Here is a 27023-nt window from a genome sequence, read left to right on the forward strand (position 1 = left end):
TGAAGATAGAGTTGTTAACACTCCAGTAACAAAGGCTATTTTAAAACTATATTCAAATGAATGAAAAACAAATAAAATGAGAGCTCTCTTTAAAATAACCTACACTCTAGCCCAATATGGAAAACAATTTCTTTATATGAACATTCTGTGTGCACTCCTGGAGTAGAATGATCCTAAACTTGGTGCTAATCAGAAGAACTATTCAGGATAAGGGACTTTGTTCCGTCAATTGATCGAGTATTGTGAGAAGTTGATGAATATCTGAATTCAGTAAGTTCCTTTCCATTCTTGCTGATCGAAGAACTGATGCTACTGTATTGAAGCAATATATGGTGTATATGATATATCTTGACAGTAAGCTAAAATGTTAAGCCATTTAAAGTAATTGTACATTGTTTTATTTTGTTTTTAATATTGATAAAAAAATACACACAACTCATTGAACCTAGCCAAGAGGGTGAAATTTTGGGATAAATGAAAATGCAGGTGGGACAAGTGAAGTTTCTGAAAACACATGTCCTGGACACTTCATTGAAGAAGATCAGCTTCAGGTATCCAAGCTTATGTCATCAAGATCTCAGATCACTTAAATTACAAGAAATGTCTATGCATATTAACAAGATGATCTTGCAGCTGCTTAACTGCGATTGTGAACATTCTTGAGGCCACATTTCTGATCATATTTTGATCAAAAACTGGTGTTTAAGTTTGAATCATTGATATCTCAGATTATTTCATTTATGAGTGACATCCTCATGTTATTGAGGTGGTCGTGCATTTGATTGGCTGAGGTAGTGAACACTCTGTAGAGTTATATTTCTGAAGAGATTTGGGTCACAGTTGCTATGTAATCTCCTACCTTCAAGATCTCAGACGAGTGATTCTGAGCAAAATCGATTTATGATAATAAAGCTGATCAGTCAGTTTTGAATCCTTAACTTCATGAGCACGAGTTGAACCCACAACTTCTTGGTTGTCAGACCAATGCCTTAACCACAGAGCCATCACAGCTCGTTTGAGTTGGGTATCTCAGTGGTTTCCAAATTATCATTTAAAGGGTAGAGACCTTGGGAGGTAAGGACAGACCCAGCAATCCATCCTGACTGCATAGGTTAACTACCCATTATAATGCCAAGTAAATGTTGGTACTGTAAGGTTTGGACTATGAACAATTTCCAAGTTATGAATCATTACCTTTTCGAGGAAAAGATCCAGGGGAGAGTGCTGGTTGTATGTTTGAGTTGAAGAAAGAAAATGAAATCAGAATTAATAGATACTGTAGCAACTATACGCTTCTTTCCCTCTGCAGTTTAAAGGTGTGTGTGTATAACTAGCTGATACATGACAAACTTGTGAAGGATATTTCTTAGGAGATGCTCTCAAATTGTGTTGGGGATTACACCCCAAACAGCGGTGTGGATTTCATAGCAACCACACGGGAAACCTGTTTTCAGCATCTTGAGAACAATTGAGCAAATTATGCACAAGCTTGTTAGGAATGTTTCTGAAGACATGCTTTAACAAAATTCCCTCAGAGAGACTCTCCAAGCAGTGATGTGGCTTCTTCGGCAACCAGGATTGTATATCAGTTTTCAGTTTCTCCTGAGCTAGCTTTGATCAGACATTTGTAGGAGTATTTTGTATGGCATATTATCTAAATTTTGCCAATAGTAGCTCCCCAAGCAACCAGTTAGCTCCTTAGCAACCAAGTGGAAAATCAGTTTTCAGCTTCTCTGGAACAGTTGAGCCAGATTTGGTCAAATGTCATTGGAGTCTTTCTTAGGACATGCTTTATCAAAAAACATTTTTTCGGTGGTGCTTGTATTGACAGTGTGGCTCGATAGCAATCATAAAGCAAATTTTATCTTCATTTTTAGCTGCATATAATTTTGGGGGGTCTTGTCTTTTGTTATGAAACGGTTTCTTAATCCTAAATGTTTCATTCTAATAATAAACTGCATTATAATTCAGATCTATATCTTTATCTCTATTCATTTCAGTGGGAAAACAGTATGTGAGCTTGGTGGAGGAATGACATGCCTTGCTGGAGTGGCAGTAAGTGGCAAATTTGTGTCGAATTCTCAGACCTAACATTTGACATGTGTAGAGAGTAATGTATTTAGTAATAGAACTAGAATATTCTGATGTTTTACTTTAATTTAGATGTTTAAATATAGCAAGTCATATCACCATTGACTTTGATAGATATGGGTAATCAAAGCATGATAGTTAGAGTTTGTATAATAATAGAACTACAATAAATTGTATTTATGGGGTTATATATGCAGCATTGCCTGTTGATGTCTGCTAATGCTTTTCTATGTCTTTATACCCAGTATTTGAAATTATATTTTTAATCTATCATTGATTTTTCAATTGAATGTCACTGGCAAAGTTTTGAATTTGAATCTTTGGTAAAGGATACTGAGATAATACCAGAACAGTGAACTTAGAAAATCATGATTTGGGTAAATTTGATGGCTTAAAGCTCATAAGTGCAACCTAGTGACGTCATAAACAGTGTGTATGTACTAGAAGAGTTAACTCCCATACAATAAAGATGTCCACTTTGGAGATTATTTCTGTAACCTAATATAGTGATTCATAAAACACATGAAAGATATACTCTCAGAAATGTATAACTTTTATGTGAGTTATGAAAAAGAGGAAGAAAGTGAACTTATTAAGGCATGTGTTATACTGAATACAGTACACTAGTTTAACAGGGCTTTTATGACCAACATTTTCAACACTGGCGAGTTATTGATAAGGGATGCAGGTGGGCTGAGGTGAGTTTTATAAACGTTGTATAGAATAACCAACTTTTAATATTTTATTTTGATAGATACTTATTTCAGTACGTACATGATGTTTAGAATATCTGCCACTAAGTATCTGATATTCATACATGCCAACCATTGTGCTTTTGGCGTAATTATTACATTTTTTTTCACTAAATTACACCTTACACATAAATGTATTTGGATTACACGTTTTCAGTAAATCCCCCTAAAAACAAAACTGTATTCTAGAAAAGACGGCTTCTATATAACTATGACATAAGATTAAGCTTGTCCGTAGACTTGCATGCACTTTTCTTACAGTATTATATTCTGTTTATAGAATTAGTTTTTTAATATTGGTCATGGTGGTAAAACAAAGAACCCTTGAGTTAGCTAACTCCAGTACTAAGGTAACGTCTGTTTTTACAGCAGAACTAAATTGTGGACACAAATTTTATAAATGCAGAGGCGTTATCTACTGAGTTCTTAATAGAACACAGACTACCCCTAGCAGTAGAAGACTACATTGGTCCTTTGTTCAAACGAATGTTTCCTGATTCCAAAATTGCAGAAAATATGCATGTGCAAAACCAAAATCATCTAATATTGTTAGGTGTTTAGCAGAAGATACTTCACTTAAAATTGCAGAAGCCATGAAAATTGTGCCGTTTAGTATTGCAACAAACAGGATTAGTGATTATGACAAAACGTTTTACCCAGTCTGTGTAAGAGACTTCTCAATAAAAAGGGCAAAGTCAGAGTGCTCTTCTTTCATTACCAGAGTTAACAGTAGATTCCACTAGAGAAAACATTTTTTATTTGCTTGATAATGCTTTCAATAAACATAAGTTGGCAGAACTGAATGGGGTTTTCAGCTGATACTGCATCGGTGATGACTGGAATTCATAAGGAGTTGCATTCTGTATTTTGAAAAATGTCTCCATCATTGTACATATCAGGTTGTCCCTGTCATATGATGCACCATGCTGCAGGAAAGGCTGCTGATAAATTAGATAAACTCCTGAATTATCAAGTTGGCACTCTACCTGACAATGTACTTCATGCAGACATAGTTCATTTTTTCCATTTTATTTCCCAGCTAAAAGATCCAAAAACTGGAAGATATAAATTTTCTCTTCTTTGTCAGGTTATGAAAGGAATATTGGTTCTTTACCATTCTAATGTTGACTGTGAGAGATTGTTCAGTATTGTAAACAAAAACAAAACTGAATTAGGATCCAGGCTTTGTAACCCATCACTTAGTGCTCTACTGGTGTGCGAAACATTCTAGTCTCAGTTGGTACAAAGTGTTTTGAAATGCAGTATGAGAGTCTGTTGCTGTTTAAAGCTCAAAGTGTTATATACAAAATCTTTAAACAGTAATTGATGTTAAAAGTCCAGATGGATAAATAAATCATTTTGTACATATGCTCATTGAATTTTTATCATGTTATATATGGATTACTCTTTTTCTGTTCGGATTACTCTTTTTGTCCACTTGGATTACACTTTTTCCTCGCCAGGAGTTGGCATGTATGAATATCTACTGCTGAGTATTGAATATCTACCATTAATTTCCATTGGTGGAAATTTGTGTCTAGCCACAGTGACCACGTTACATCAACAAAAATTGTTCAAAGCTTTGCCAAAATTGCTTGTCAAGTAACAAACTATGTTATAACATAATGTTGTGATAAACCAAGTTTATATCTAACATTGTTTATTAAATAGCATGTGTCTTGAAATAGTTTATGAGTCATATCTGGTCCCACTTTCATAAAATTTATCATCTTGAGTACAAACTCTCCAAAATTATGCTCCTCAGTTAAATTTTAGTATTATAAATATTAAGGTCAGTATCTCAGTGAGCAGCTAGCTTGTTGCAAATATAGGTTGTATGCAGTGAACTTGTTGAACATAATGACTTGACTTATACACTCTAACTTTGATGAAACTTTGTAAATGTCTTGTATTTGAAGCAAAAAAGACAGCTGTTGATATTAGGTCAGAAGGTAAAAAGTCAGCGTCAGTGATCCTAAGAAGAAAAATTGTTTCAGCATGAATTCTTTATCACCAACTTTGTCATGACCTGCATTAAATGCAGTGAGCACAAAATTTTAAACTCAAATCAAAATGTCAAAGGTTAAGATCACAAAAGCTGAAAGAAGTAAAACTTTTTTCTACAGAACCTTTAACTTGTGTAACATATGCCTTGAGTAAATTATGTAAATGACTTGCATTTGCGACAGGGTAGATGCCTGTTAACTTTGGAGTTGAAAGGTCCAAGGTTAAGTTCAGAGGGACTCAGAAAAGGAAAATGGTCTCCACAAAATGACTTGAGACCTGTGCCAATGACTATGACCAACATTTCTGGATGATTAACATATCAGACAAAGGCACTTAAAAGTTTTGGGATCAATAGGTCAAGGTCAATTTGGCTGAAAAATAATAACGTTTTCTGCGCACAAATTTCAGTTTTCAATCATGAACCTTCATTGAAGTTTATGGATGGTTTAAACTTTGTGCATAAAAGAAGCCTAGTGATCTTGAGGACAAAAGGTCAAAGGTAAAGGTTACTGTGACTGAGAAGAAAAATTATGTTTGCATGATAACTTTAGTTAATGACCATGTACCATTACCAAAGTTTGCAGAGGGCTTGCACTCATGATAAGGAATAGGGTTGTTGATTTTTGTGGTGAAAGCATCAAAGGTCAGGGTCATTGTGACTCGACAAAAAATGGATTGTGCACAATGACCTTTGTTTTTGAGCAATACCTTGGATACTTTTTAATGGCTTAAACTTGGGTAAGAAAGAAGCCAATAGATTCTGGAGTCTAAAGGTCAGAAGTCAAGGCCAGGTAAGTTTAATAACAAATTAATGGTTTTGCATCATATGTGTCAGTATCTGTAAATATATTGTGTTCTTCAGCTTTCAGTAGCAACAGATGTGTCATATGTTGAACTCAGTGATGGAAATGAAGAGTCTGTCAGCAGTAAGTCCTACGTGGCTTAGAGTGATTAGGTTTTTTGCAAACCCATGTGTGCCCTTTTCTGTTTTTATTTATAATTTACTGTTTATCATGCACCAAGTTGGGAAACTGACATAGATCTGTTATTATATATAAGTAAAGAAAGTAAGCTGTTGACCCAGTTTGAGATCTCCAAGGTAATAGAAATCTGACAGGCTCCAGAGAGAAGTTCATGTTCTAGTGACCTTTGAATTTCACAGTTGACTTATGCTTAGTAACCTATAATGAAAAAAAAACAGTGTGCTAGGAGATATATCATTTTGAACAATATATTCTGAATTACATTTTTTTTATTATAGAAATATGAACATTATTAATTTGGTGAATCAGGTGGTCAGCAGAAATTGGTAACACATTGGTGCCCATCTGATCAATAAAAGTATATCTTGATTTTAGTCAAATTGGCTGATTCTGATCTAATCCATTAGTCTTCACTCTTAATTCCACCTATTTTGTGCACTGGACAGTCTGATATTACTCTTTACTGTTATGATACCTTAATCTACAAACATAAGGTATATTATCTTAAAAACTTAATTTAAACTAAAAGCTATAGATACACAAACATTTTTTAATATATATTATTTAAATATTTGCAATAATGATTCTAAATATCTGGGCATATTTTCAGATATCCTGATTTCACTAGCTTTCTGTATTATTGTCCCCACCTATCCAATCTCAATGAATACATGTCAAGACTCAAACTTTTATTCAACATAAAATTAATTCATTGCTTCTTGAGATTGTAGTTAGATCAAGTATGAACTGTTGAAGAATTGTTTAAAACCATTGTATCATGGATTATCAGTGCATCAGTGTGTTAGGGTCTGTGTTGTTCATCATACTGATGATTTCAGGGACACTGTGTAGACCCTGGTCTGATGGCACATTATGTGACAGATAAGGTTGGCCTCTTTGCATTTAGCTGAATGTTACAGGTAAATACCATACACAGTGGTTTCAGTCAGATTCCATTCTCCAGTTACTGATAAATGAAATTAGCAAATGTTTCTGATTTTTATTATTGCTTTTAGGTAGATAACTTTTGACCTTTTGTTTTGTATGGTTAATATTAGTACTAAGTTGAGTGATATTACAAAAGTTATATTCCAGATTGCTAAGTTATTGAAGATTCCAATGCTATAGAATGGTTAAAGTAAGACACAATACTTAGATGTTAACCAAGTATATCAGCTGTAAGAGGATGAGGTTGGGAGACTGTTATCTGGTGAAATAATAAGGCTGTGCAAGGTATGTGAAGACAAGAACTGACTTAGTTAACAAAGCGTAATTTTTCATTTATATAGTTGTTACTATGCAAAATAATAGGAAATCATGACATCTTCATGTCATTTTACTTGAAAAACATAGCTGTGGAGTTTTTCTTCTTCATTGCATTGCCCAATCATATTACCCTAGGAAAACTACTTATTTGTTGCAAATCCAGCACTGCCAGGCTAAAATATTTAGCTAAATGTTATTGGCCCACCTAGGTGGCAGTGAGAATTATCTCCCCTTGATTCAGGAATTGGTGCCAGAGTACAAGAATACTGCAGTTACTACTTCCACTCATGTCAAGTAGAACACCCTAAACAAGCAGAGAGACCTCGCAATCCACATTCCAGCATTTTGGAAGTTTTCTACATTAAGGCAAGTTGGAGGAGTGTTGTCTTCAAAGGGAAGTGTACTCCATCTGTACATTTCCAACTTCTCTATTCTATCTTTCTATGATAACAAAGCGTCTGGCTTTTCAGGTCATCACATTTTCATCACACACTTTGGCACCTTTGGTACATACTTGCATGGGTTGCAGTTGCGTCTCCACCCATTTCCACATTTGTATTTAAATTTCTGATATGGTCAGATACATACAGGTAAGTTTTGTATATTAGTCTAGTCTTTGCAGCCACTTCATAGTTATATACATGATGCTTTACTGATTCTACCTGCATCAGCTAAGATTAGACTTGTGTAGAAAACTTGCTTGTCTTGAAATGGATATTAAAGTATCCACTTTGTAAGTATCAATAATGATGCTTCAGTGCATTTTTATGCATGTATACAGTATGTACTATAGAAAACTAGTTATCTTGCTGCATTGTTTCTGCCATGATCAGATACATACAGGTGAGTTTTCTATGCATAGTTTTGTCATAGTGTCCACTTCATAGTTACTGCAACTGAGACTTCTGTGATTTTACTGGTATAGGAACAACCACTTCTTATGTATTAACTGTGGTGCTCCAATACTGTACCTGTATGGGTGGCCACACATGCCTATTTACAGTTAATTGTCTTGGCCTGAGGCTCTCCATGTACTCTGAAGTTCATATTTCAGATTTAGATATGGACAAGACCAGACTGTCAACCACACTATATGTGTGTCTTTTTCTGATCATCAATCTATGAATACATGTCAGACTTGCATGTTATGGACAGAAGTGAAAGGGTGTCCATACAGGGGGTACTGAAGAGTAAGGCACAGAAACACAATTTGAGAGACAATAACATCATCAGTTTGCATGCTAGGGTTTGACACCACATCAGTTTCCTGGGAGCAAGATAGTTACCTTCTTGCATATCATACCAGTAAGAGGTTAGGCCTGGTTGACCTGATGTCAGAATAATGTGACTGGGTGGGACATGATGCTACATGTCTGTGACATGATGCCCCAGTGCTTATGCATCACTATTAAACTGTGGCACTGCAGGCATTGTAACGATATGACTGAAAAATTGTTAAAGCTACATTAAAAATCCAAATCACACACACATGCACATACATACTGCCACTGGAGTTCTCTCATACTCACTCAGCCTGCAAAAACTGCCTAGTAAAAATTTCTGGCATCAAGTGATTATTGACAAAAAAGGAAGAATCTACTTTCAAATTTCTTTCACAGTCTGGCAGAGTTTCTGACAATCTGGGCTGCTTTTATCATAAGTTACAAGACCCAAACATTGGCCAACTCTTTCTCATAAAGACACCTTCCCTCGAATCTAAGTAGGCGGTTCTAAAAGCCCCATGCACCAGTTTTCCATCTGGATACTGTTGCAGTCGACTGAGATGTCACAGCTTTGGGGATGACAAGTCATCCTCCGTATATATGGATTGGAAGAGGCTTTGGGCTCTAGTTGGATGCAGTATCTGTGGCAATCTTTCAACAGGCAGAATACGCCATATCTTCTTCCACCCTGAATCCCACAGGACCTGCAGGGGAGTCTGTTTTTAAGAATGGCCTGCATCTTAAACAGAGCTCCCCAATATACTCTGGCCAATAATTTATCTTGTGGAATGAGATTCAGTGTTCTCTACTTCCACGTTTTTTAAGACCAGTAATAGCCCAAGCCATTCTTGCAACTTTATCATTTAATCTCTTCTTTAATGGTCAGGTTGACAAAAATCTACAAACAAGCCAGCAAGGAGACCTATTTCCCTCCCTCACAGTCTGAGTTACAGTTCAGTCAACAAAAAGATCACATTGATATACTTATGACTCAAGCAACTATATATAAAGCAGTCTTTAAAAAATCTAAAACTGCCAAAACCACAGTTCAAAAGTGGACAAAAGACAGAGAGAGGGAAGTCATTTTGGCAGCATTTCCTTGCACTATCCCTATCTCAAAAAATGACATCTTCTTGCCATGCTTATAACAGATCCTGGTAGGGAAAAATGTTAAGATTCTTCATTGCTAAATGGGACAAGATATGCCACAACAACCTGTGGACCCAACAAGTGGTTTCAGCACACCTCCACCTTTGTTCAGTATTCCCTCAGCTATGCAAGACTCTTCACCCTATTATTGACCTAAGACTAAAAGTGCACTGAATCAATTCATTTAGCCCTTTTGGATCAGGTTGGACACCTCATGACAGTCGCAAATGCCTTCCAGGAGTACAACTGCACAATCACTGTGGACTTGCAAGATGAATATCTTCAAGCCAACATTCACAAAGCTTCCAGGAAGTTGCTGTGATTTGCCTCCAGAGACTGTATTTACCTGTTCAATGTACTCGCAGTTGCACTCAGCATGTACCAGGGGTTTTAGTTAGTCAATCAACCAGGAAAATGGCCCATGTTTAGGCTACCTCCATGGCTGCAACATAACTATCTGAACTACATTTTACAAAAACATTTGGTAAGTGACATCTTGGACCAAGACATGATATCTCTTGTTTTCCTTGTCAACAAGAACAAATCCCCAAACTCATACCACCTCAACTTTTTGTTCTTCTTAGTACGGAGTTCAGCACTCATGTAAACAGAGTGTTTCCTTCAGGAATAAGCATTCCATCCCAGAGGTGCTGAACCTGCATGTCCAGTTCATCATCTCAGGAACATGCAGTTCTCATAACCAGTGGTGGACAAATCACTCAAGTGACCTGGACCTCCACTTTAAAAGCACATGAAGGCAAATGGAAAATCTTCACAGAAAGGAGTGCCCAACAATACATTATACCACTGCAGGAATTATTACCTCATATAGCTAACTTCCTAGTATGACTCTTTGAGGAGAAAGTTGGCGCCAGTCACCTGCATCATCATGGAAGAGAGGATATTGGACAAAACAAAGACCTATCTGATCTTCAGTCCAGCTTTGAATAAACACATCCAAAGATTTGGCAATTTGCCCAAAGTGGAATCTATCATAGGTACTAACCTGCTGAACAAGACACCATTTGAACTACTCTCAGAAGCTTCATTGGTTCACCTGTCATATAAGAGCTACTTCCACGCTGCATTAGCAAATAGCTGGTAGAATCAGTGAAATACAACTAACCTGCTGAGGGGTCATGAGTGGCCAAGTAGTCTAAAGCACTCACCGCTATGTATCACTGCCATCTCACCTCTGTCTGCATGGGTTTGAGTCTTGGATTTATCCAATGTGAGTATGTGTGAAGGCTTGCCAGTAGCTTCTTGTGGGTCGGTGGTTCTTTCCTGGGTTCTTCCTCCACCATTTATACTGGCCGCCATGTATAGCCTATCTTGTGCTGAAAAATGGCGTAAAACCCAACAACAACAACTAACCTGCTGAACAATACACCTTTTGAACTGCTCTCAAAAGATTCATTGGTTCACCTCTCATGTAAAACCTACTTCTACACTGCATTAGCAAATAGCAGGCAGGCAGAATCAGTGAAATACATGCTCTATCAGTGGACTCAAACTACGTGCAGTTCCAACAGGATGGGTAAGTACCACTGCTTTCATTGCCAGAACAGTCTTGTTCATGGGGAATCAGACTTTTATAATGAAATTCCTGTCTACTTTGGACGCTTGATCTCAAGGTTATCCAGAGGACCCAGTGCTTGTAGTACTTAAGACTGAGGTGTTGAGTCAGGGTGTATCAGGCAGTGATTTGTGACAGTAAAGTATTATGATTGGGTAAATTATTTGAAGATCTTTGGGGTTTAATGTCATTTTCCAGCACAAGATAGGCTCTACATGCCAGCCAGTATAACGTGAAGGTAGGGCCTGGGAAAACCCTGGAAAGAAGGTACTGGGAAGCTTTCTTACATACCCACATTGGCCAAGCCTGAGACTCGAAACCCACACAGAGGTGAGATGGCAGTGATTTGTGACAGTGAGCACTTTAGACCATTTGGCAAGAAATCAACTTTTTCTTCTTCTAGTAAAATGTGTTTTTCAGTAATACACTCTCCGAGCCTCCCCACAGTTGCATCCATATATAGAGCATGAAATATTCACTAGATTATGGTTCCAATTTCTAAAACAAGGGAAGATCACTCTAACTGCCACCTAGGTGGGCAGATAGCTTTTAGCTTTATAGCTAAAAAGTTATAGCCTTGGAGGGCTGGTTTTGCGAGGTAATAGTAGTTTTCTGAAGGTATTATGATCAGGTAATTATTATTGAAATACCATTTTACTGGGGGAAAAATTGGTTTCTCAGTAGTGCATCTTATTTTAGTGATTCTGTAGTATTAGCAACTGCTGGATCTGAGCAGTCTGGAATGCCTTAATATTTTGTAATGTCATGAACCTTAACACAAACAATCAGCATACAAAAACAAGCTGTTAGGTATTGATGTTCAATGCTATGGCATCCTCATCTATGCTTGTAGGCTGAGTGGACTTTTATTTTCATTGCTTTCATTCTGTGCAATGAAAACATTAAGTACATTGTGATATCCTACATTGTTTTCTGACCGCTCTAGTAGCCTAGTGATTAGAGTGTCCACTTCAGAAGTGTGAGGTCGTGGGTTCGAACCTCGCCGAGTCATACCAAAGACTTTAAAAATTGGTACTAACAGCTGCCTCACTAGGCACTCAGCATTAAGATGTTAGTGTTAGGACTGGTAGGCCTGGTGTCAGGATAATTTGGCTGGGTGGGACATCATGCTACATGTCTGCGGCATGATGCCCCAGTGCTAGACATCACTATGAATTGCCACACTCCAGACATCGTAGCAGTATGACTGAAAAATTGGTAAAGCTACATTAAAAATCCAAATCACACACACACACATTGCCCACATGCCTGTCCATCTGTTTATTTTTCTGTTTCACTTTTCACCATAAGGAAAATATATACTATAAAGTCAGAATTATTTGTGGAGGATTCAGTTGAGATGTAAGATGAGCTAAATCGAGTATATGATTCACTGAGTGTTTTACCACTTTGGAGACTGATTGTCAATCAGATCTTGTTCCAGTATAGTTCAAAGCTTGAATCTTCATTATCTTTGACTGGTTCAGTAATATGTGAGATGTATGAATAATGATTGGCTGAGTTTTATGCCATTTTTTAGACTGAACATTAATCATATTTTTCCAAATTGGAAAAAAAGCTTGTATTTTTTATTGTCTTAGACTGGTTCTGTAGTTAGTAATATATATTAATAAGACCTATGGAAGAGCTTCTTACCTGTCTGAAGCAAGAAACTATATTTCTTATCTAAGTTAGGTAAAAAAAAATTTACAAAATAGGCTTATATCATCACAATTTTTAATGAGTTTGATTATGTGCAGGAGATTGTGTATGTGCATATTAATTATGCTTTCATTTTTGGAAATAATTTGTATCATGCTATATTAAAATATGTAAAATTGACATGATATACAGTTTTGGTAGACAGTTTGCTTTTGATTGTATTCTTACAGTACTAAATAACCTGCTTAGTGAATTGGACGGCTATTAAGTTAATCAAGACCTGTCAGTGATATCAAGCCCATGTATTCACAATAACAAATAGTCACAAAATATAGTCTACCATCCACACAGAATGACTATACAGAATTTGATCTCTACAAAATTGTTTGATTACTTCCAGATCAAATTTTGTTATCTTGTGAATATTTATGAATTTACAGTACTTGCCAATGTAAACAGGAAGTTTAGTAAGGATGCTGTTTTTATTTCTCCATAAGGGGTCCATAGAGGACCTAAAAGTTCCAATTTATGCAAATTGTTCTGGAATATATTCAGATGTAATTAATATCAACTAGCAAACAAGGGTAGACATATCTCTCTGTTCCAATGTTGATAAAAGTTCAGTAGTCATGACGTCACATGACAAGAATGTAGCAGAATGCAGAAAATGAACCTAGTTGTTTTACTGAGTCTGATTGTTCTATAACTATGTTATTGCAAACAGTTTTAACTTCTAAACTAGGTTACTACTGAAAAAATGAGTGAGAGATATTGTGGTGCAAGTCCTTTGTTATACTTTTATAAGATTAAATAAGAAACAAACTTGCTTGCCATTAATTTCATATGCTCTGTAAACCTCAGTACAAGTACAAAATTGCTAGTGACTTGGCTTTCACTTGCTCGTAACTCAGCTTTCACTTGCTCGTGAGTGGGCTTTCACTTGTTCATGAGTGAGCTTTCACTTGTTCATGAATGGGCTTCATGTCTTCATGCTTCATATATTATTGGTATGAATCTGATAGATTTTAAGGTAACTTTTGACAGAGATAATAATTTGACACAAAAGTTTATCAAACGGCTTGAATTATTGCTGTTAACTGCTTTACATTGCTCATTGAATAGAAGAGAGACACTAGAGATGATATATTGAGAATACCATGCCTGCAGTGGCTTAAGAAATGGGTGAAGACATCAACCTGAAAAAGTCATCTTCACTTTTTCTGCATATTTTGGCAAAATGACAAGCACTGGGGCAACTGTTTCATTGAATTTACCCCAAATGTAGACCAAGGCATATTACACCAGTTTGAAAGATTTTTTTTTAATTCATACTTTTAAGATTAACACTGATACACAATTTTATAATTAGATTTTACACAAAGTTTAGAACTTTCTTTGAAGATATATTTTCAATCCCCATGTTAATTTATATGCATAAAAGATATGTATTAAATATAACAAAATTAAAAACATTGTATAATTTGAAAAGTCCATTTTCAGGGTCAACTTTTTCTTAAGGTCGGCTTAATCTTGAATTTGTAACGTATATGCATGATGGTATAAGGTAAATATTACCTTGTTATAAAATGTTATAATACATTTTCTTTCACGTGCATTTTTTATACTGATATGCAGTGTTAAATCAACAATACATGCATTTGTTATACTGAATTGCAGTGGTAAATCAACAATACATGCATTTTTTATACTGAATTGCAGTGGTAAATCAACAATACATGCATTTTTTATATACTGAATTGCATGATAAATCAACAGTACATGCATTTTTTATATACTGAATTGCATGATAAATCAACAGTACATGCATTTTTTATACTGATGTGCAGTGGTAAATCAACAATAAAAATGCTTGTGAAATACATGAACTATGCATTGTTATTTTGCATTTTTGATGGATTTGACCTAAAATATTTACACTATTTTCTTAATAATTGCATGATACACACACTTTTTCCTTTTTCCACTTGTCAGACTTCATTAATTCATCTTCTAATATAAATGATTATTTTTATGCCTGTTTTTAATAAACATATAAAAGTGTAAAGTTGTGGCCCCACACCAATATGTGGGAGGTCTATTATAATCACCATTTCTGTCTGTCCATCCATCTGCTCACACTTGTAATCAGTTTCACTCTAAAACCACCGTTCCTAAATGGATACCATTTGGTAGGTAAATTGCCTATTACATGTCATTTCATGTCTGATTGGAGTTACTGTATTAATCATCTCCACAACTTCAGATCCTTGTAAACAGTACATCTCTGCATTCATCAGATTCTGGCAAATTAATATATGTGAATCCTGCCTGTTATAGAACTCATTTGGTTGGCTGAACATGTTATCACTCTAGAAGCCATATTTATGATCCGATTTTGACCAAACTTATATTGGCATATATGATCAAGATCTCATTCAAATTCAATAATATATGGGATCCATTGATATTATTGAGGTGATCTTGCATGTGACTGGCCGAGCTTGTTAACACTCAGACTTGATCAAACTTCATAATTAGGCTTAAGTCATCAAGATTCAGGATCTTAAATGAGTAATGTTATGAACAAGACCCATGCATATTAATGAGGTGATTTTGTATCTGATAGACTGATCTCATCTACACTTGAGCAACTCTGTTTCTGATCATATTTATATACAACTTGGTAAATATGCTTATATCATTAAAAAAATGTGTTTTATTATTGTCTACATATATTAATGAGGTGGTCTTGCATATGATTTGATGAATTTCTTTCACTTCAGAGACTGTGGTTTTTACCTAATTTTAATAACTTGGTAAATAGGCTAATATGGTCATGATGTTGGAGGATTCTTATTATGAGCAACATTTATGAATCATTTTGCATCAGATTGGCTGAAATTGTAGTACTATTCTAGAGACTATTATAGGATTTTAATCCAACTTGGTCAATAGGCCTATGTCATCGAGATCTTGGTTAATTGTGTTTATGAGTGAAATTTACTTACACTAATGACGTGATGTTGCACCTTATTGGTTGAGTTTGTGAACACCAGTAACTATATTTCTGAGAAGAATTTGATCAGAGTTGTTAAATTATTAAGATGTTGGATGAATGTGATTATGAGCAAGATCTATGCATATCAATGAGGTAATCTTGTATCTGATTGGTTAAGCTAGTTACCACTCTGGAGACTTAATTTCCAATGAGACATTGATCCACCTTGGTACATAATCTTGTATTATCATTGTCACCAATAGGTTCTATGATGATTTTAGTTGTGAGCAAGAGACTACATATGGCATGTACCATTATCATTAGAAAGAGATTACATATCACTGTTTTCAGGATATGGTAAAGTAGGTAAAAACAGCATGATATGAAGTTTGGGAGATAGTTAAATTGGTTGTGTGACTGCTTAGTGAAATATTCAATTGCTATTTGAGCCAGCTGAGCAATATTAGACCCACTTTGGTCTCTTGGTTTTGTTTATCTGTTTTGAATATGGTTTGACTTAGAGAATGCTCAAAATCATGCGAAGCAATGCTTTTAATACCTGTATCATGTAACTTCGTAATTGCATTTATATAAGAAATTGAAGAATATAATTTGAGAAATTTATTTTATTTTTACACTAAGACTAGACTCAGGCCCATTTTGTTCTTTGTTATTTAGTCTGGGTTGGGTCTTTTTACTGAGCTATTTTCAAGTATAAATTAAATATGGATTCATAATTTTCTTGCAAATAGGGTAATATTTGCAAAATAACATTTCCATTAAAACATTAGGTTTCATGCTGTTGAATGTCCCCATTTATATTACACCTCTTGGAGTTGGTCATAATTTCTCATTATTAAATGTGAAAGTGGGAACTGTATTTTTGTTAGTACTTACAAGTATCCAGACACAGGGCCAGTATCATAAAAAGGATTCTCTAGTTTAACTATTCACCATCAAAACCTAAAGGAGTGAGAGTTTAGCATGTTCTTACACAAATCTTGATCTTGTTACAATGACACTTTGATCTTGTTACAATAACACTTTGATCTTGTTACAATAACACTTTGATATTGTTACAATAACACTGTGATATTGTTACAATAACACTTTGATATTGTTACAATAACACTTTGATATTGTTACAATAACACTGTGATATTGTTACAATAACACTTTGATATTGTTACAATAACACTTTGATATTGTTACAATAACACTTTGATATTGTTACAATAACACTTTGATACTGTTACAATAACACTTTGATATTGTTACAATAACACTTTGATACAGTTTTTACCAATTGCGTTTGCATGCCTTGTGTATGTTTGCCTGCACTTTGATATTATGCCTGCATTAGTTCTTTAAGTCATTTCATTTTGATTTGAAAAACATCTGTTCATTAAGTCATAACCTAAAATGTCAAAGTTTTGTTTTAGGGTGGAAGATCTTTGAAATAATTGATACATAATCTTTTGAGGTTGCATTACTAATTAAAATGTAATTCCACCTTTTCTTGATAAATATGGAGACATCAAATCTGTATAGCAGCTGGTTGTTTAAAAAACTTTGTATATAACACTGGACAACAAATTTTTACAAAAGTCATGTTACTGAAATAAAATTAGTCAATTCTTATCAATTTTTATGTGCTGAACACGAATATGACAGTCAAATTGCAAAATTGGCTCTAGTTTTTTTGTAATCTGCAAGAAATTAATGTTTACATAACGAAATGCATTCCAATAGTAAAAGGTCAACTGTAATAGCCTACCTATAAAAAATCAAGTCATTGACTACATCTTAGATTTCTTCGCCTGTCTCTTGTACAGCTGTTCGGGAGCATCTCTGAGGAGTGTCCAGCAGTAGTCAGCCAGCATTGTAGTGGACCATTTTCCCTGGTATCTTTGTTCCATTGTTGCGATATCTTGATGAAAACGTTCGCCGTGTTCATCACTAACAATACCACAGTTGCTAGGAAAGAAATCCAAATGGGAATGAAGGAAGTGAATCTTTAGAGACATATTGCAGCCAAGTTTCTTATACTTCATCAACATGTCTTCTACTAGTTCCTTATAGTTTTCTGCCCTAACATTTCCGAGGAAGTTTGTAGAAACTAGGCGAAAAGCATTCCATGCTTGTTTCGCGTCACCTTCCAGCAAGTTGTTGAACCGGTCATCTTTGAAAAGCTCTCGAATCTGAGGACCCACAAAAACTCCCTCTTTAATCTTTGCTTCGCTGAGTCGAGGGAATTTTTCATGCAGGTATCGGAATGCTGGCAAAGTCCGGTCAATGGCTTTCACGAAGTTCTTCATCAAACCTAGTTTGATGTGAAGGGGTGGTAGCAAGATTTTCTGAGCCTCAACCAGAGCTGGGTGTTGGATATTCTTCTCTCCAATGGCTACATTCTGCCTGTGAGTCCATTCCTTCCTCATGTAGTGCATTTCCCTTGCTCGGCTATCCCACTCGCATAAGAAACACATGTATTTTGTATATCCTTGCTGCAGTCCCATTAAAAGGGCAACTACCTTCAAATCACCACAGAGGTGCCAGCTGTACTTGTTATACTCAATGGAATTCAGTAGCTGCCTTAAGTTATCGTATGTCTCTTTCATGTGGACAGCATACGCTACTGGAATAGATGGAAGAATGTTTCCATTGTGCAAAAGCACAGCCTTGAGACTCAGTTTCGAAGAGTCCACAAATAGTCTCCATTCTTGTGGGTCATGAGTGATTTTTAAAGCATTCATGAGGCCCTCAATATCGGAACAGAATATCAGATTACTTTCCTTTCTGAAGAAAGGCTCCAATTGCTGGTGGCGCTTTCGATATGCAGTAATTGTGACATCTTCTTCTAGAAGATTCCATTGTTGGAGTCTTGATCCTAGCAATTCTGCCTTGTTCTTTGATAAGTCCAAATCACGAATCAGGTCATTTAGTTCTTCCTGTGTTATTCTGTGTGGGGTTGATGATGCACCACAGTGAAAATCTGGATCACTGCATGCTGATGGACCAGGAGAAGAACAGGTCGACTCACCTTTGTCTTCGTCAGATGAATCAAGAGAATATTCTGCTGGAGGTTCTGGAATAGGAAGTCCCTCACCATGTGGAACTGGTCTCAATGCAGACGGAATGTTTGGGTAGACTATTCTCGACTTCTTTCGCTTCGTTATTCCGCCGGAAAGAGGAGGAACCAAGCAGAAGTAACAGTCATTTAGGTGGTTGCTTGGCTCTCTCCACACCATTGGGACTGCAAACGGCATTGATGACCTTTTGCAATTCAACCACTGTGAAAGCTGTGTTGTACATGTAGCACAGCATATATGCGGAGCCCAAGGCTTGTCTTGGTCACCAACCTTGCATCCGAAGTAAAGATGATATGCCTTCTTCACTTGAGAATTGATACTTTTCTTCTGGTTGGCAAATGTCACTTCCCCACAAATATAGCAAAAATTGTCCGCGGTATTAACACACTTTCGAGGCATTACTGTTCTTTATTGTACGTAAATGGATAAAATAATAAGTTTTATGTAACAGTAGCTTGAACTGTCTCGCACAACGTCTAAAATATTTTAAATGCTGAACCTATCTGATTGGGCTTTATATAGTACACTGCTTACGTCAGCTTCAGCAGCCGCCTGGCATTAGTATAATAGGCCTACACATGTATAGTACACTGCTGACGTCAACTTACTTCAGCAGCCGCATGGCATTAGTATTGCATTGCATCAGAAAATGATGCAATCAACTGTGGATGATGTGAGCATGATGGTATTATGCAATGTTACATCATTATTCCGGATGTTGCTGCAGTCCTACTGGAGAAATTTACACAGTGAAACATAGAAAATGAGGTATATGAATATCTTCAAAACGAGAGCCAATACAAATTTTTCACGGTTATATTCGTGTTCGGCACACCAAAATACTACAGATTAGGGCCTTTTCAAGTCAGTAATGATTTCACTGTTGACCAGTGTAATCCATTATCTTTCGATCAGAAAGCCAGTGGGGCCACCTGATGAGCCCTGTGAAAATTTTATCTGTACCTAACAAATCCACAGACTTACATGATTTTGACTTTTTTCACATTAACATAATTTCATGTATTTCTTAATTTAAAGTTTTTTTTGTGAAGCCTAAAATTGATTGAAATTATTTGTCTAAGACTAACAAATTAGGATTCGTAAACATATTAGATGAATGGTAGTAACGTTAATTGATTTTTCAATGAAAATTCAAGGCAGTGAAATAAAAACATTTTCAGTTAAGTGAGCACTCTTGGAAATGCCACTTTCACATATGTCTGCCTCGGATGCCGGAGGTCATGGGTTCAATCCCTGGTTGAGTCATACCAAAGACTTATAAAAATAGTACTAACAGTTGCCTTGCTTGACACTCAGCATTAAGATGTTAGTGTTAGGACTGGTCAGCCTGGTGTCAGCATAATGCGACTTGGTTGGACAGGATGCAACATGTCTGTGGCATGATGGCCCAGTGCTAGACATCACTATAAACTGCCACACTGCAGACATCGTAGCAATATGACTAAAAAAAGTCAAAAATCACACACATACATCTGGGTTTAGGTATACTCATAAGTTGGAGTCCAGCTGCAAACAAAGATCCTGATCTGCTGTTGCATAATGCAGTGGCAGATCAGGGTCTGTCTTGTTTGTTCTACTTATTACTCCTAAAAATCTGCATAGATCCAGATTACTAACACATTATGCAATGGCAGATCTGAATCTGTGCAGTTTTGCAGATGGACTTGTCTTAAAATTGAGAATATACATTGGGTGCCCTGAAGAAAATTTGATGAGTGAAACAGCTTTTCACATTGTGTTTGGTTCACAGCCAGTTCTGTATATGCATTGGTCACATGGATGACCCCACCCAGTCAACAATAATTGAAATTCTATTTTAGCTGAACTCTCAAGAGAGAGAGATAGAGCTTTGCCATTGATATATTGGATGATTTGAGGGTTTTTTTAACATTTCTAAGGCATTTGTGATAGGAAATACATTTTATTTGGTAATGAATCTATGCATATCAGCCAATAAATATGCATAGTGTTAAAAATATAATTTCTTCTGATTACAGATCTGAAAGCAATTATAAAAAAGAATATGGAAAATGACTTAGTTGATAAGACAAAGCTCTCTGCCAGGTAAGAAACTATTTTTCATGCAACAGTATACATTATGTAAACATTACAACTGTATTGATATTAAATAACTTTGCATGGTCCTACATTGAGGTAACATGAGTATTGAAAATTACAAAATTGACTCGACCATAAACTTTTCATTTAGTTTGGAGAATTTTTTTTAAAAACAAGGTTTCTTCTTCAAATATGTTGCCTGATCATAATATCTTAGCAAAACTACTGCTTCCATACTATAAATCCAGCCCTCCATGGCTAAGAAAAGCTAAATGTTATCTGCCCACCTAGGTGTCAGATAGAGCGTTCTTCCCTTGATAAGGGATTGACTCCAAATTCTGTGAATACTCCAGTTAATACTTACAATTGTGCCAAGTAGCAGATAAAGTGGACTCGCAATATCTACATATAAGCCTTTGGAAGTTTTCTACCTTAAAGCAAGTTGATGGAGTGTTCTCTTTGAAGGGAAGTATACTCCATCTTTACATTTCCAACTTCACTGTTTTTTCTTTCTTCAGTGACATATTTGCTGGTTTTTCTCTGTCATCACTTTGCCATCTTCACATACTTAGGTGTCCTTGGTTCAAACATGCACAGGTTGTGATTTCATCCCCTCACGTTTTATTTAAATAGGTGCTGGTTTGGCTTTTGGTGTAGAAATTTTTTATAATATTGCTGTATACTTTTTGCTATAGTCAGATACATACAAGTAAGTTTTCCATATTAATTCAGTCTTAGTGTCTACGTCTTAGTTATATATGTGATGCTCTACTGATCTTACCTGTACAGGCTGTCATTTGGCCTTTCCTACATCTAACATTGTCTTCTAATTGATATTAGAGCATCCACTTCATTTGAGTGAAACTGTTCTCTGACATTATCCATGTTGTGGGATGGAGATCTGGGTCCACATTCTCCAGCTTTAACTCAGAGATCATTCATCCTAAAAGGCTCAACTCGATCTAGTGATACAAATAGCTGTGGTGCATTGTGTTACCTTCCTTGGTCATCTGACAGCTTCATAAGTATGAATAATCTGGCTTCATGACTTCTGCTAGATTGGGGAGGGAGAACATTTTTCACTTTCAAACAGACAGGTGGAGTCTATTCAATGCCAGATGGGTTATCCAGAAACTGTTTCACTTACCAAATTGTCTTGCCAAGGTAAGGGGATGTAGCTCTCTCTCCACCTCTTACCTATTCTCCTAAGTTATTATGATTGGGTATATTATTTGAAGAAAAAACCAATTTTGTCTAACAGGATAGGTTTCTTCATTAATACTTTCCCAGTCATAATGCACATACATCTTCCCAGCCTTCCCAGTAGTTACACCCACATGGTACAGAGAGTGTGCCATTCCCTCTCATAGTAACAAAAGTATGTATGCGACTTAGTGCTGATTCCTGTATTAGGTGGAGATCGCTTTGTCTGTCACCTAGTTGGGCAGATAACATTTGGCTTTTTAGCTAAAACATTTTAGCCTTGGAGGGCTATATTTGTGAAGTAGTAGTTCTCCTAAGGTTTTATGATTGGGCTAGAAGAAAGATATTTTGTTATAAAGAATTGGTTTCATATATTAATTTAATTATGTTATTACTCTGTGGATATCACAAAGATAGATATCAGATCATTCCTGATGATGTAGGTCACCATGAGTGTAAATTGTTAAATGTACTTTTTAAAATTATTTTCATAATGCACCACAGTATATTTTCAAAGCAAAGTTGATAACTCTTGTTTCATAATATTTGTAAAAATTATTTTTATCTTTCCAGCCATTCAGATCAAGATATTTGATTCCCTCCACCCTCACTTGTTTTATTTTTTTAACTGTCCTTTAACCCTGGGGGTTTTTTTGTTTGTTTTATAAGCAAGGTTGAAAAAGAGTCATTATTTGTAGATAATTACAAAAATGCTGTTTCTTTGCACCATGCCCACAAAAGCTGCAGCTAATTTTTGTCATCGTCTGTTTAACTGATACTATGTGACTGTCATCAACATGTTATCCATCTGTTGTACTCATGGATAATCAAAATTTTCAAAGTATGACTCATCATCATATTTTATGATTACTCCCATTACATGTAGACATGCCTTCAAATGCTTTTGTCCAAAGGTATTGTCATTTTTCCATCAGTTGATCCCTGAAACCAGGCCAGGAACCATTCATTATAAACTGATGCTGTGTGTTTTGTTGCATCAGGTTCATTTGTACTGGCAAACCATAAGGCATGGTGTATTATGTTTTTATGTTGTCGGTCTGTATGTCTGCTATCAATTTGGTTTCTGCTTAATAACTCTAATTATCCTCCCTCCTTATGGATGACATGCACTTGGATGAGGAAGAATCCTATGGAGTTAAGGTTCAAAAGCTGAAAAGTTGAGAACAGTGTGACTGAAATAACAAAAATGGTTTCCTCGTAATAACTAGAGTTGTACATGATCTACAGTTAATAAACTTTGTTGAAAGCATGCATATGGAGTACAAAAACAAAAGAACCCTTTCAATTTCAGAATCATAAAGGTAACATTTATATCTACACAGTTGCTTTAGTTCTCCATAATCTGCAGTCACCAGTTGATTGCTTGCACTTGGGATAAGGGAGAACTCTAATGGGGGTCATAGATCAATGGCACTGTAGCTGGATGCATGGTAACATTGTTTTACATTGAAGATCTGGGTCAAATTTTATGGATCGAAGTCTTTCTGTATTGAAATCAAAAGATCCAAGATTAAGGTGACTAAAAGAAGAAAATTGTTGGGTTTCTTTGCATTATCAATGTTGTTCTAGACCACTTACCTTGACTAAGATTAGTGGAGGACTTGCACTCTTAGCAGAGACCTATTGATTATAGGGTCAGAGATCTAGGTCATTGTGGCTAAAAACAATAAATTGTGCAGACTAACATTTTATTCTGAACTAACTTCTTTGATCAATCTTTGTGAACAGTGTGCATTTAGGAAAATAAAGAATTATATAGATTCTGATTGAAAAGATTAAGACAATAATGATTTCAGCACATTAAATTTAGTGTGTAAAGTGTCAATATAGAGGACTATAAACACAGGTTAGGTGTATAATACACTGTTATTGGTATTTTGTTGGAAAGAGTTATTGCCCTTGACATTTATCTTCATATCTTTACATGGGATTTTGTATGTAACCTGTACAACTTGGCATATAATCTGATGTCATTTGGTAGGTGATTGCATATTACATGCAGATCTGTCTTTGAAATATTTTGTCCTTTTCAGTTCCAATTTTGACAAGAGTTATTGCATTTTATCCATCAGTATCTGTCACTAAAGTAGATCCTTGTAACCCACATATCTCAGAAACCATTCAACATATTCTGATGTAATTTGGTGTTTACATTGTTGTCTAAAGACCTCTATATGCCATTTATATTTTATCCTGTCAACTCCTTCTTGGTTTGGGTTATGGCTGTTGACAATTAATTTCACATCTTTGCTTGGAACATTACACATAACCAGCATAGTTCAATAACCAATGAAAGAATTCTAATGCAGTTTGGTTGAAAATTATATTTCAAAGACATACATTTATCTTATAGGGTTTTTTCTTCTTTGGAAGAGTTATGGCCCTTGATTGCTTACTCTTCTAACTTTGGCTTTCTGCAAGATAACTCTATGACAACATACTGGATTTCAACTACATTTTGTGTGTGGCTTTAGATTTGTGACTCCTTTGGGGAGTTTCCTTTCCAGTATTCCATTGCATTGTTTACAGGAGTTATGGCCACTGATTGTATTGTTTATAGGAGTTATGGCCACTGATTGCACATCCTTCAGACTTGAGTTTCTACAGCACAGTTTTACTAAGATTTCTTACATTTCATAAAACATTGGCATGCAATTTTATATTGATATCACCTTGAATGAGTTTAATTTCAAGAATTCTGCACTATTGTTTAGAAAGAGTTGTGACCCCAGAGACCCCAGAATACGTCATAAATTTCCTTTTTGCAGCATAACATTATGGTATATTGCATTTTTTGCCAAGTTATTATGCACCTTTATATCGAAAAGAGTTTGACTTAGTTGAATTTCCAGCATTCAGCATCATCATTTAGAAGATACACAGCCAATGAATGCCCATCATCTTCAGACTTTGGTTTTCCAGCAGAAATTCTTCCCAGCTAATTGTAAAGCGGGGCCCATTGCAATGTACCCATCACTACTAGCTACAGTGTTTCATTTTATGCATGAAGGATTTTTAGCAATTATTCTTACTGCTTTTTAGTCTTACATATTTTTGTTGCCTTCAATTTTCCTTTAGGACCAGCCAGGAAACTGCCATTCTTTTAAATAAATCTTAAACATAAAAATCTTTTTTTTGTTGACAGTGTGATCAGATGGGGTTTGGATCTGTTGCCAGAGAACATGGTGGAAAAATTTGATTTTGTCCTTTGTGCAGACTGGTTTGTCAGTTATTATTTTCATGATTAATGTTGTTTTTATCCCCATCATTTCAAGAACACATGATGAATATGTGTTCTCCCACTTCTTTGTGTGCGTGTGTGTGTGTGTGTTTGAACAAATTTGATCAGTGCATTAGGAATCTGGTCATAGATGATTGGTAGTCTCTAAAAACAATGGTATTCTTAGTCAGATTTTCTGCATTACTGTTATTATTATTATTATTATTCCACCTTTCCCTCAACAATTCATGAACATTGGGGTCCAGAAACACAGACTGCAGTTAAAGCAAGGGCACAGGTTACCAAGGGACCTCTGAAAATTGATAAAAGAGATACTACAATCACAGATTAGCATTGATAATAAATGGTTTGATACTCATTTTATAATCCAGTTGATAATAATTATCATAAAATGGTTTTTCTAATAAAGTTGTTTGCTTTTATGTATAAATTATCTTTATTTACAAGCTAACCAACCTTTCAAAATCATTAAAAAGATGACTCCAAGAGGTTTCAAAGCACTTCATCTGTACCTCCAAACACTTTGTGTATTACGTCACTGCATTTTTGCATATCAGTGTGGATATATTTAAATGCTATTATTGAGTAACAATGAAACAATATTTCCTTTTTTTATAATGGGGGGGAACATTTCATGAAACAACAATCATAAAGGTCAAAACTGAATTTTGTTTTTAAAAAATATTGTTCTATTTGTAAAATATTGATGCCACAATTTCACTGCAAGTACTAATGAAAGTATTGGTCATCCTTGAGCAAGCCTCTGAGTGCCAATTCAGGGATTTTAAGTACATTACAAACTTTGGAACTTGCTTCTCCATAATGAATTGTATCTGTGAAGCAAAGCTTTTTATTCACCACATGGGTGGGTGCCCTGAGTGGTATAAAGCTCTCACTGTTCCGGATCACTGCTATATCACCTCTTTCTGCATGGGTTAGAGTCTCAGGCTCGGCTAACATGGGTATGTGAGAAAGCTTGCCAGTAGCTTTTCATGGGTTGGTGGTTCTTCCCCAGGTTTTCCAAGGTTCTTCCTCCACCAGTTATCGTGTGCTGAAAAAATGCATTAAACCCTACAACAGCAATAGCAATCACCACATAATCCTTCTTATGCTTTGTGTGTTTCTTGATACCTTTGTTAACAGTTCTGATTTAGTTGAATAAACTACTGATTAAAATCAGATAACTTTATTATGTTACCTATATGATAATATTTTTATAACAATATTCAGCTAGTCAATTGAAATGATTAGACCTGATGCACTATTGTGACCGCTAGCGCTTATGCAGGTACGATTTGCATGCCTTTTAACTTTATTTTATTATTCCACTCCTTTTGTTTTATTTCATACAAAAGATGTAAGCAGGACTACTTTTAATTGATTGTAATAATACAATATACACTTCTACAAATCAGCGATAAGAACATGGCGCTTTTTTAGGTTCTCAGAAATGCTCATGGACATAGCTGTGATGGAAGTTTGATTCTTGTCACATTTGAATGCAAGAATATTACAGTTTTGATTAAACTGAAACTGAAATAAGCAATAGAACTAAAACAATGATTTCACTTGGCAAGACTTATATAATTGGCATTTATTTCTTAAAATGCTGCCACCATTAGCATTGCTGACATTTACATGGATCACAATATCGTAAAATGTTTCTTAATTACAGTGTTCTGA

At 35.6% G+C, this 27023-nt stretch overlaps 1 protein-coding gene across 1 annotated transcript in view; it reads left to right on the plus strand.

The window, feature by feature from the left end:
* LOC149805036 (calmodulin-lysine N-methyltransferase-like) overlaps window positions 1-27023 on the plus strand; it is a 46374-nt gene that overhangs the window by 13259 nt on the left and 6092 nt on the right. Inside the window, exons 5-8 of the mRNA XM_089946769.1 lie at window positions 2001-2055; window positions 5713-5776; window positions 20815-20881; window positions 25245-25319. Coding sequence (XP_089802895.1) covers window positions 2001-2055; window positions 5713-5776; window positions 20815-20881; window positions 25245-25319 — 261 coding nt within the window. The remainder of the gene's footprint in view (window positions 1-2000; window positions 2056-5712; window positions 5777-20814; window positions 20882-25244; window positions 25320-27023) is intronic.

This window comes from Sinohyriopsis cumingii, chromosome 2 (assembly GCF_028554795.1).
Source record: "Sinohyriopsis cumingii isolate HCF-2022 chromosome 2, ASM2855479v2, whole genome shotgun sequence".
Classification (NCBI taxonomy): domain Eukaryota; kingdom Metazoa; phylum Mollusca; class Bivalvia; order Unionida; family Unionidae; genus Sinohyriopsis; species Sinohyriopsis cumingii.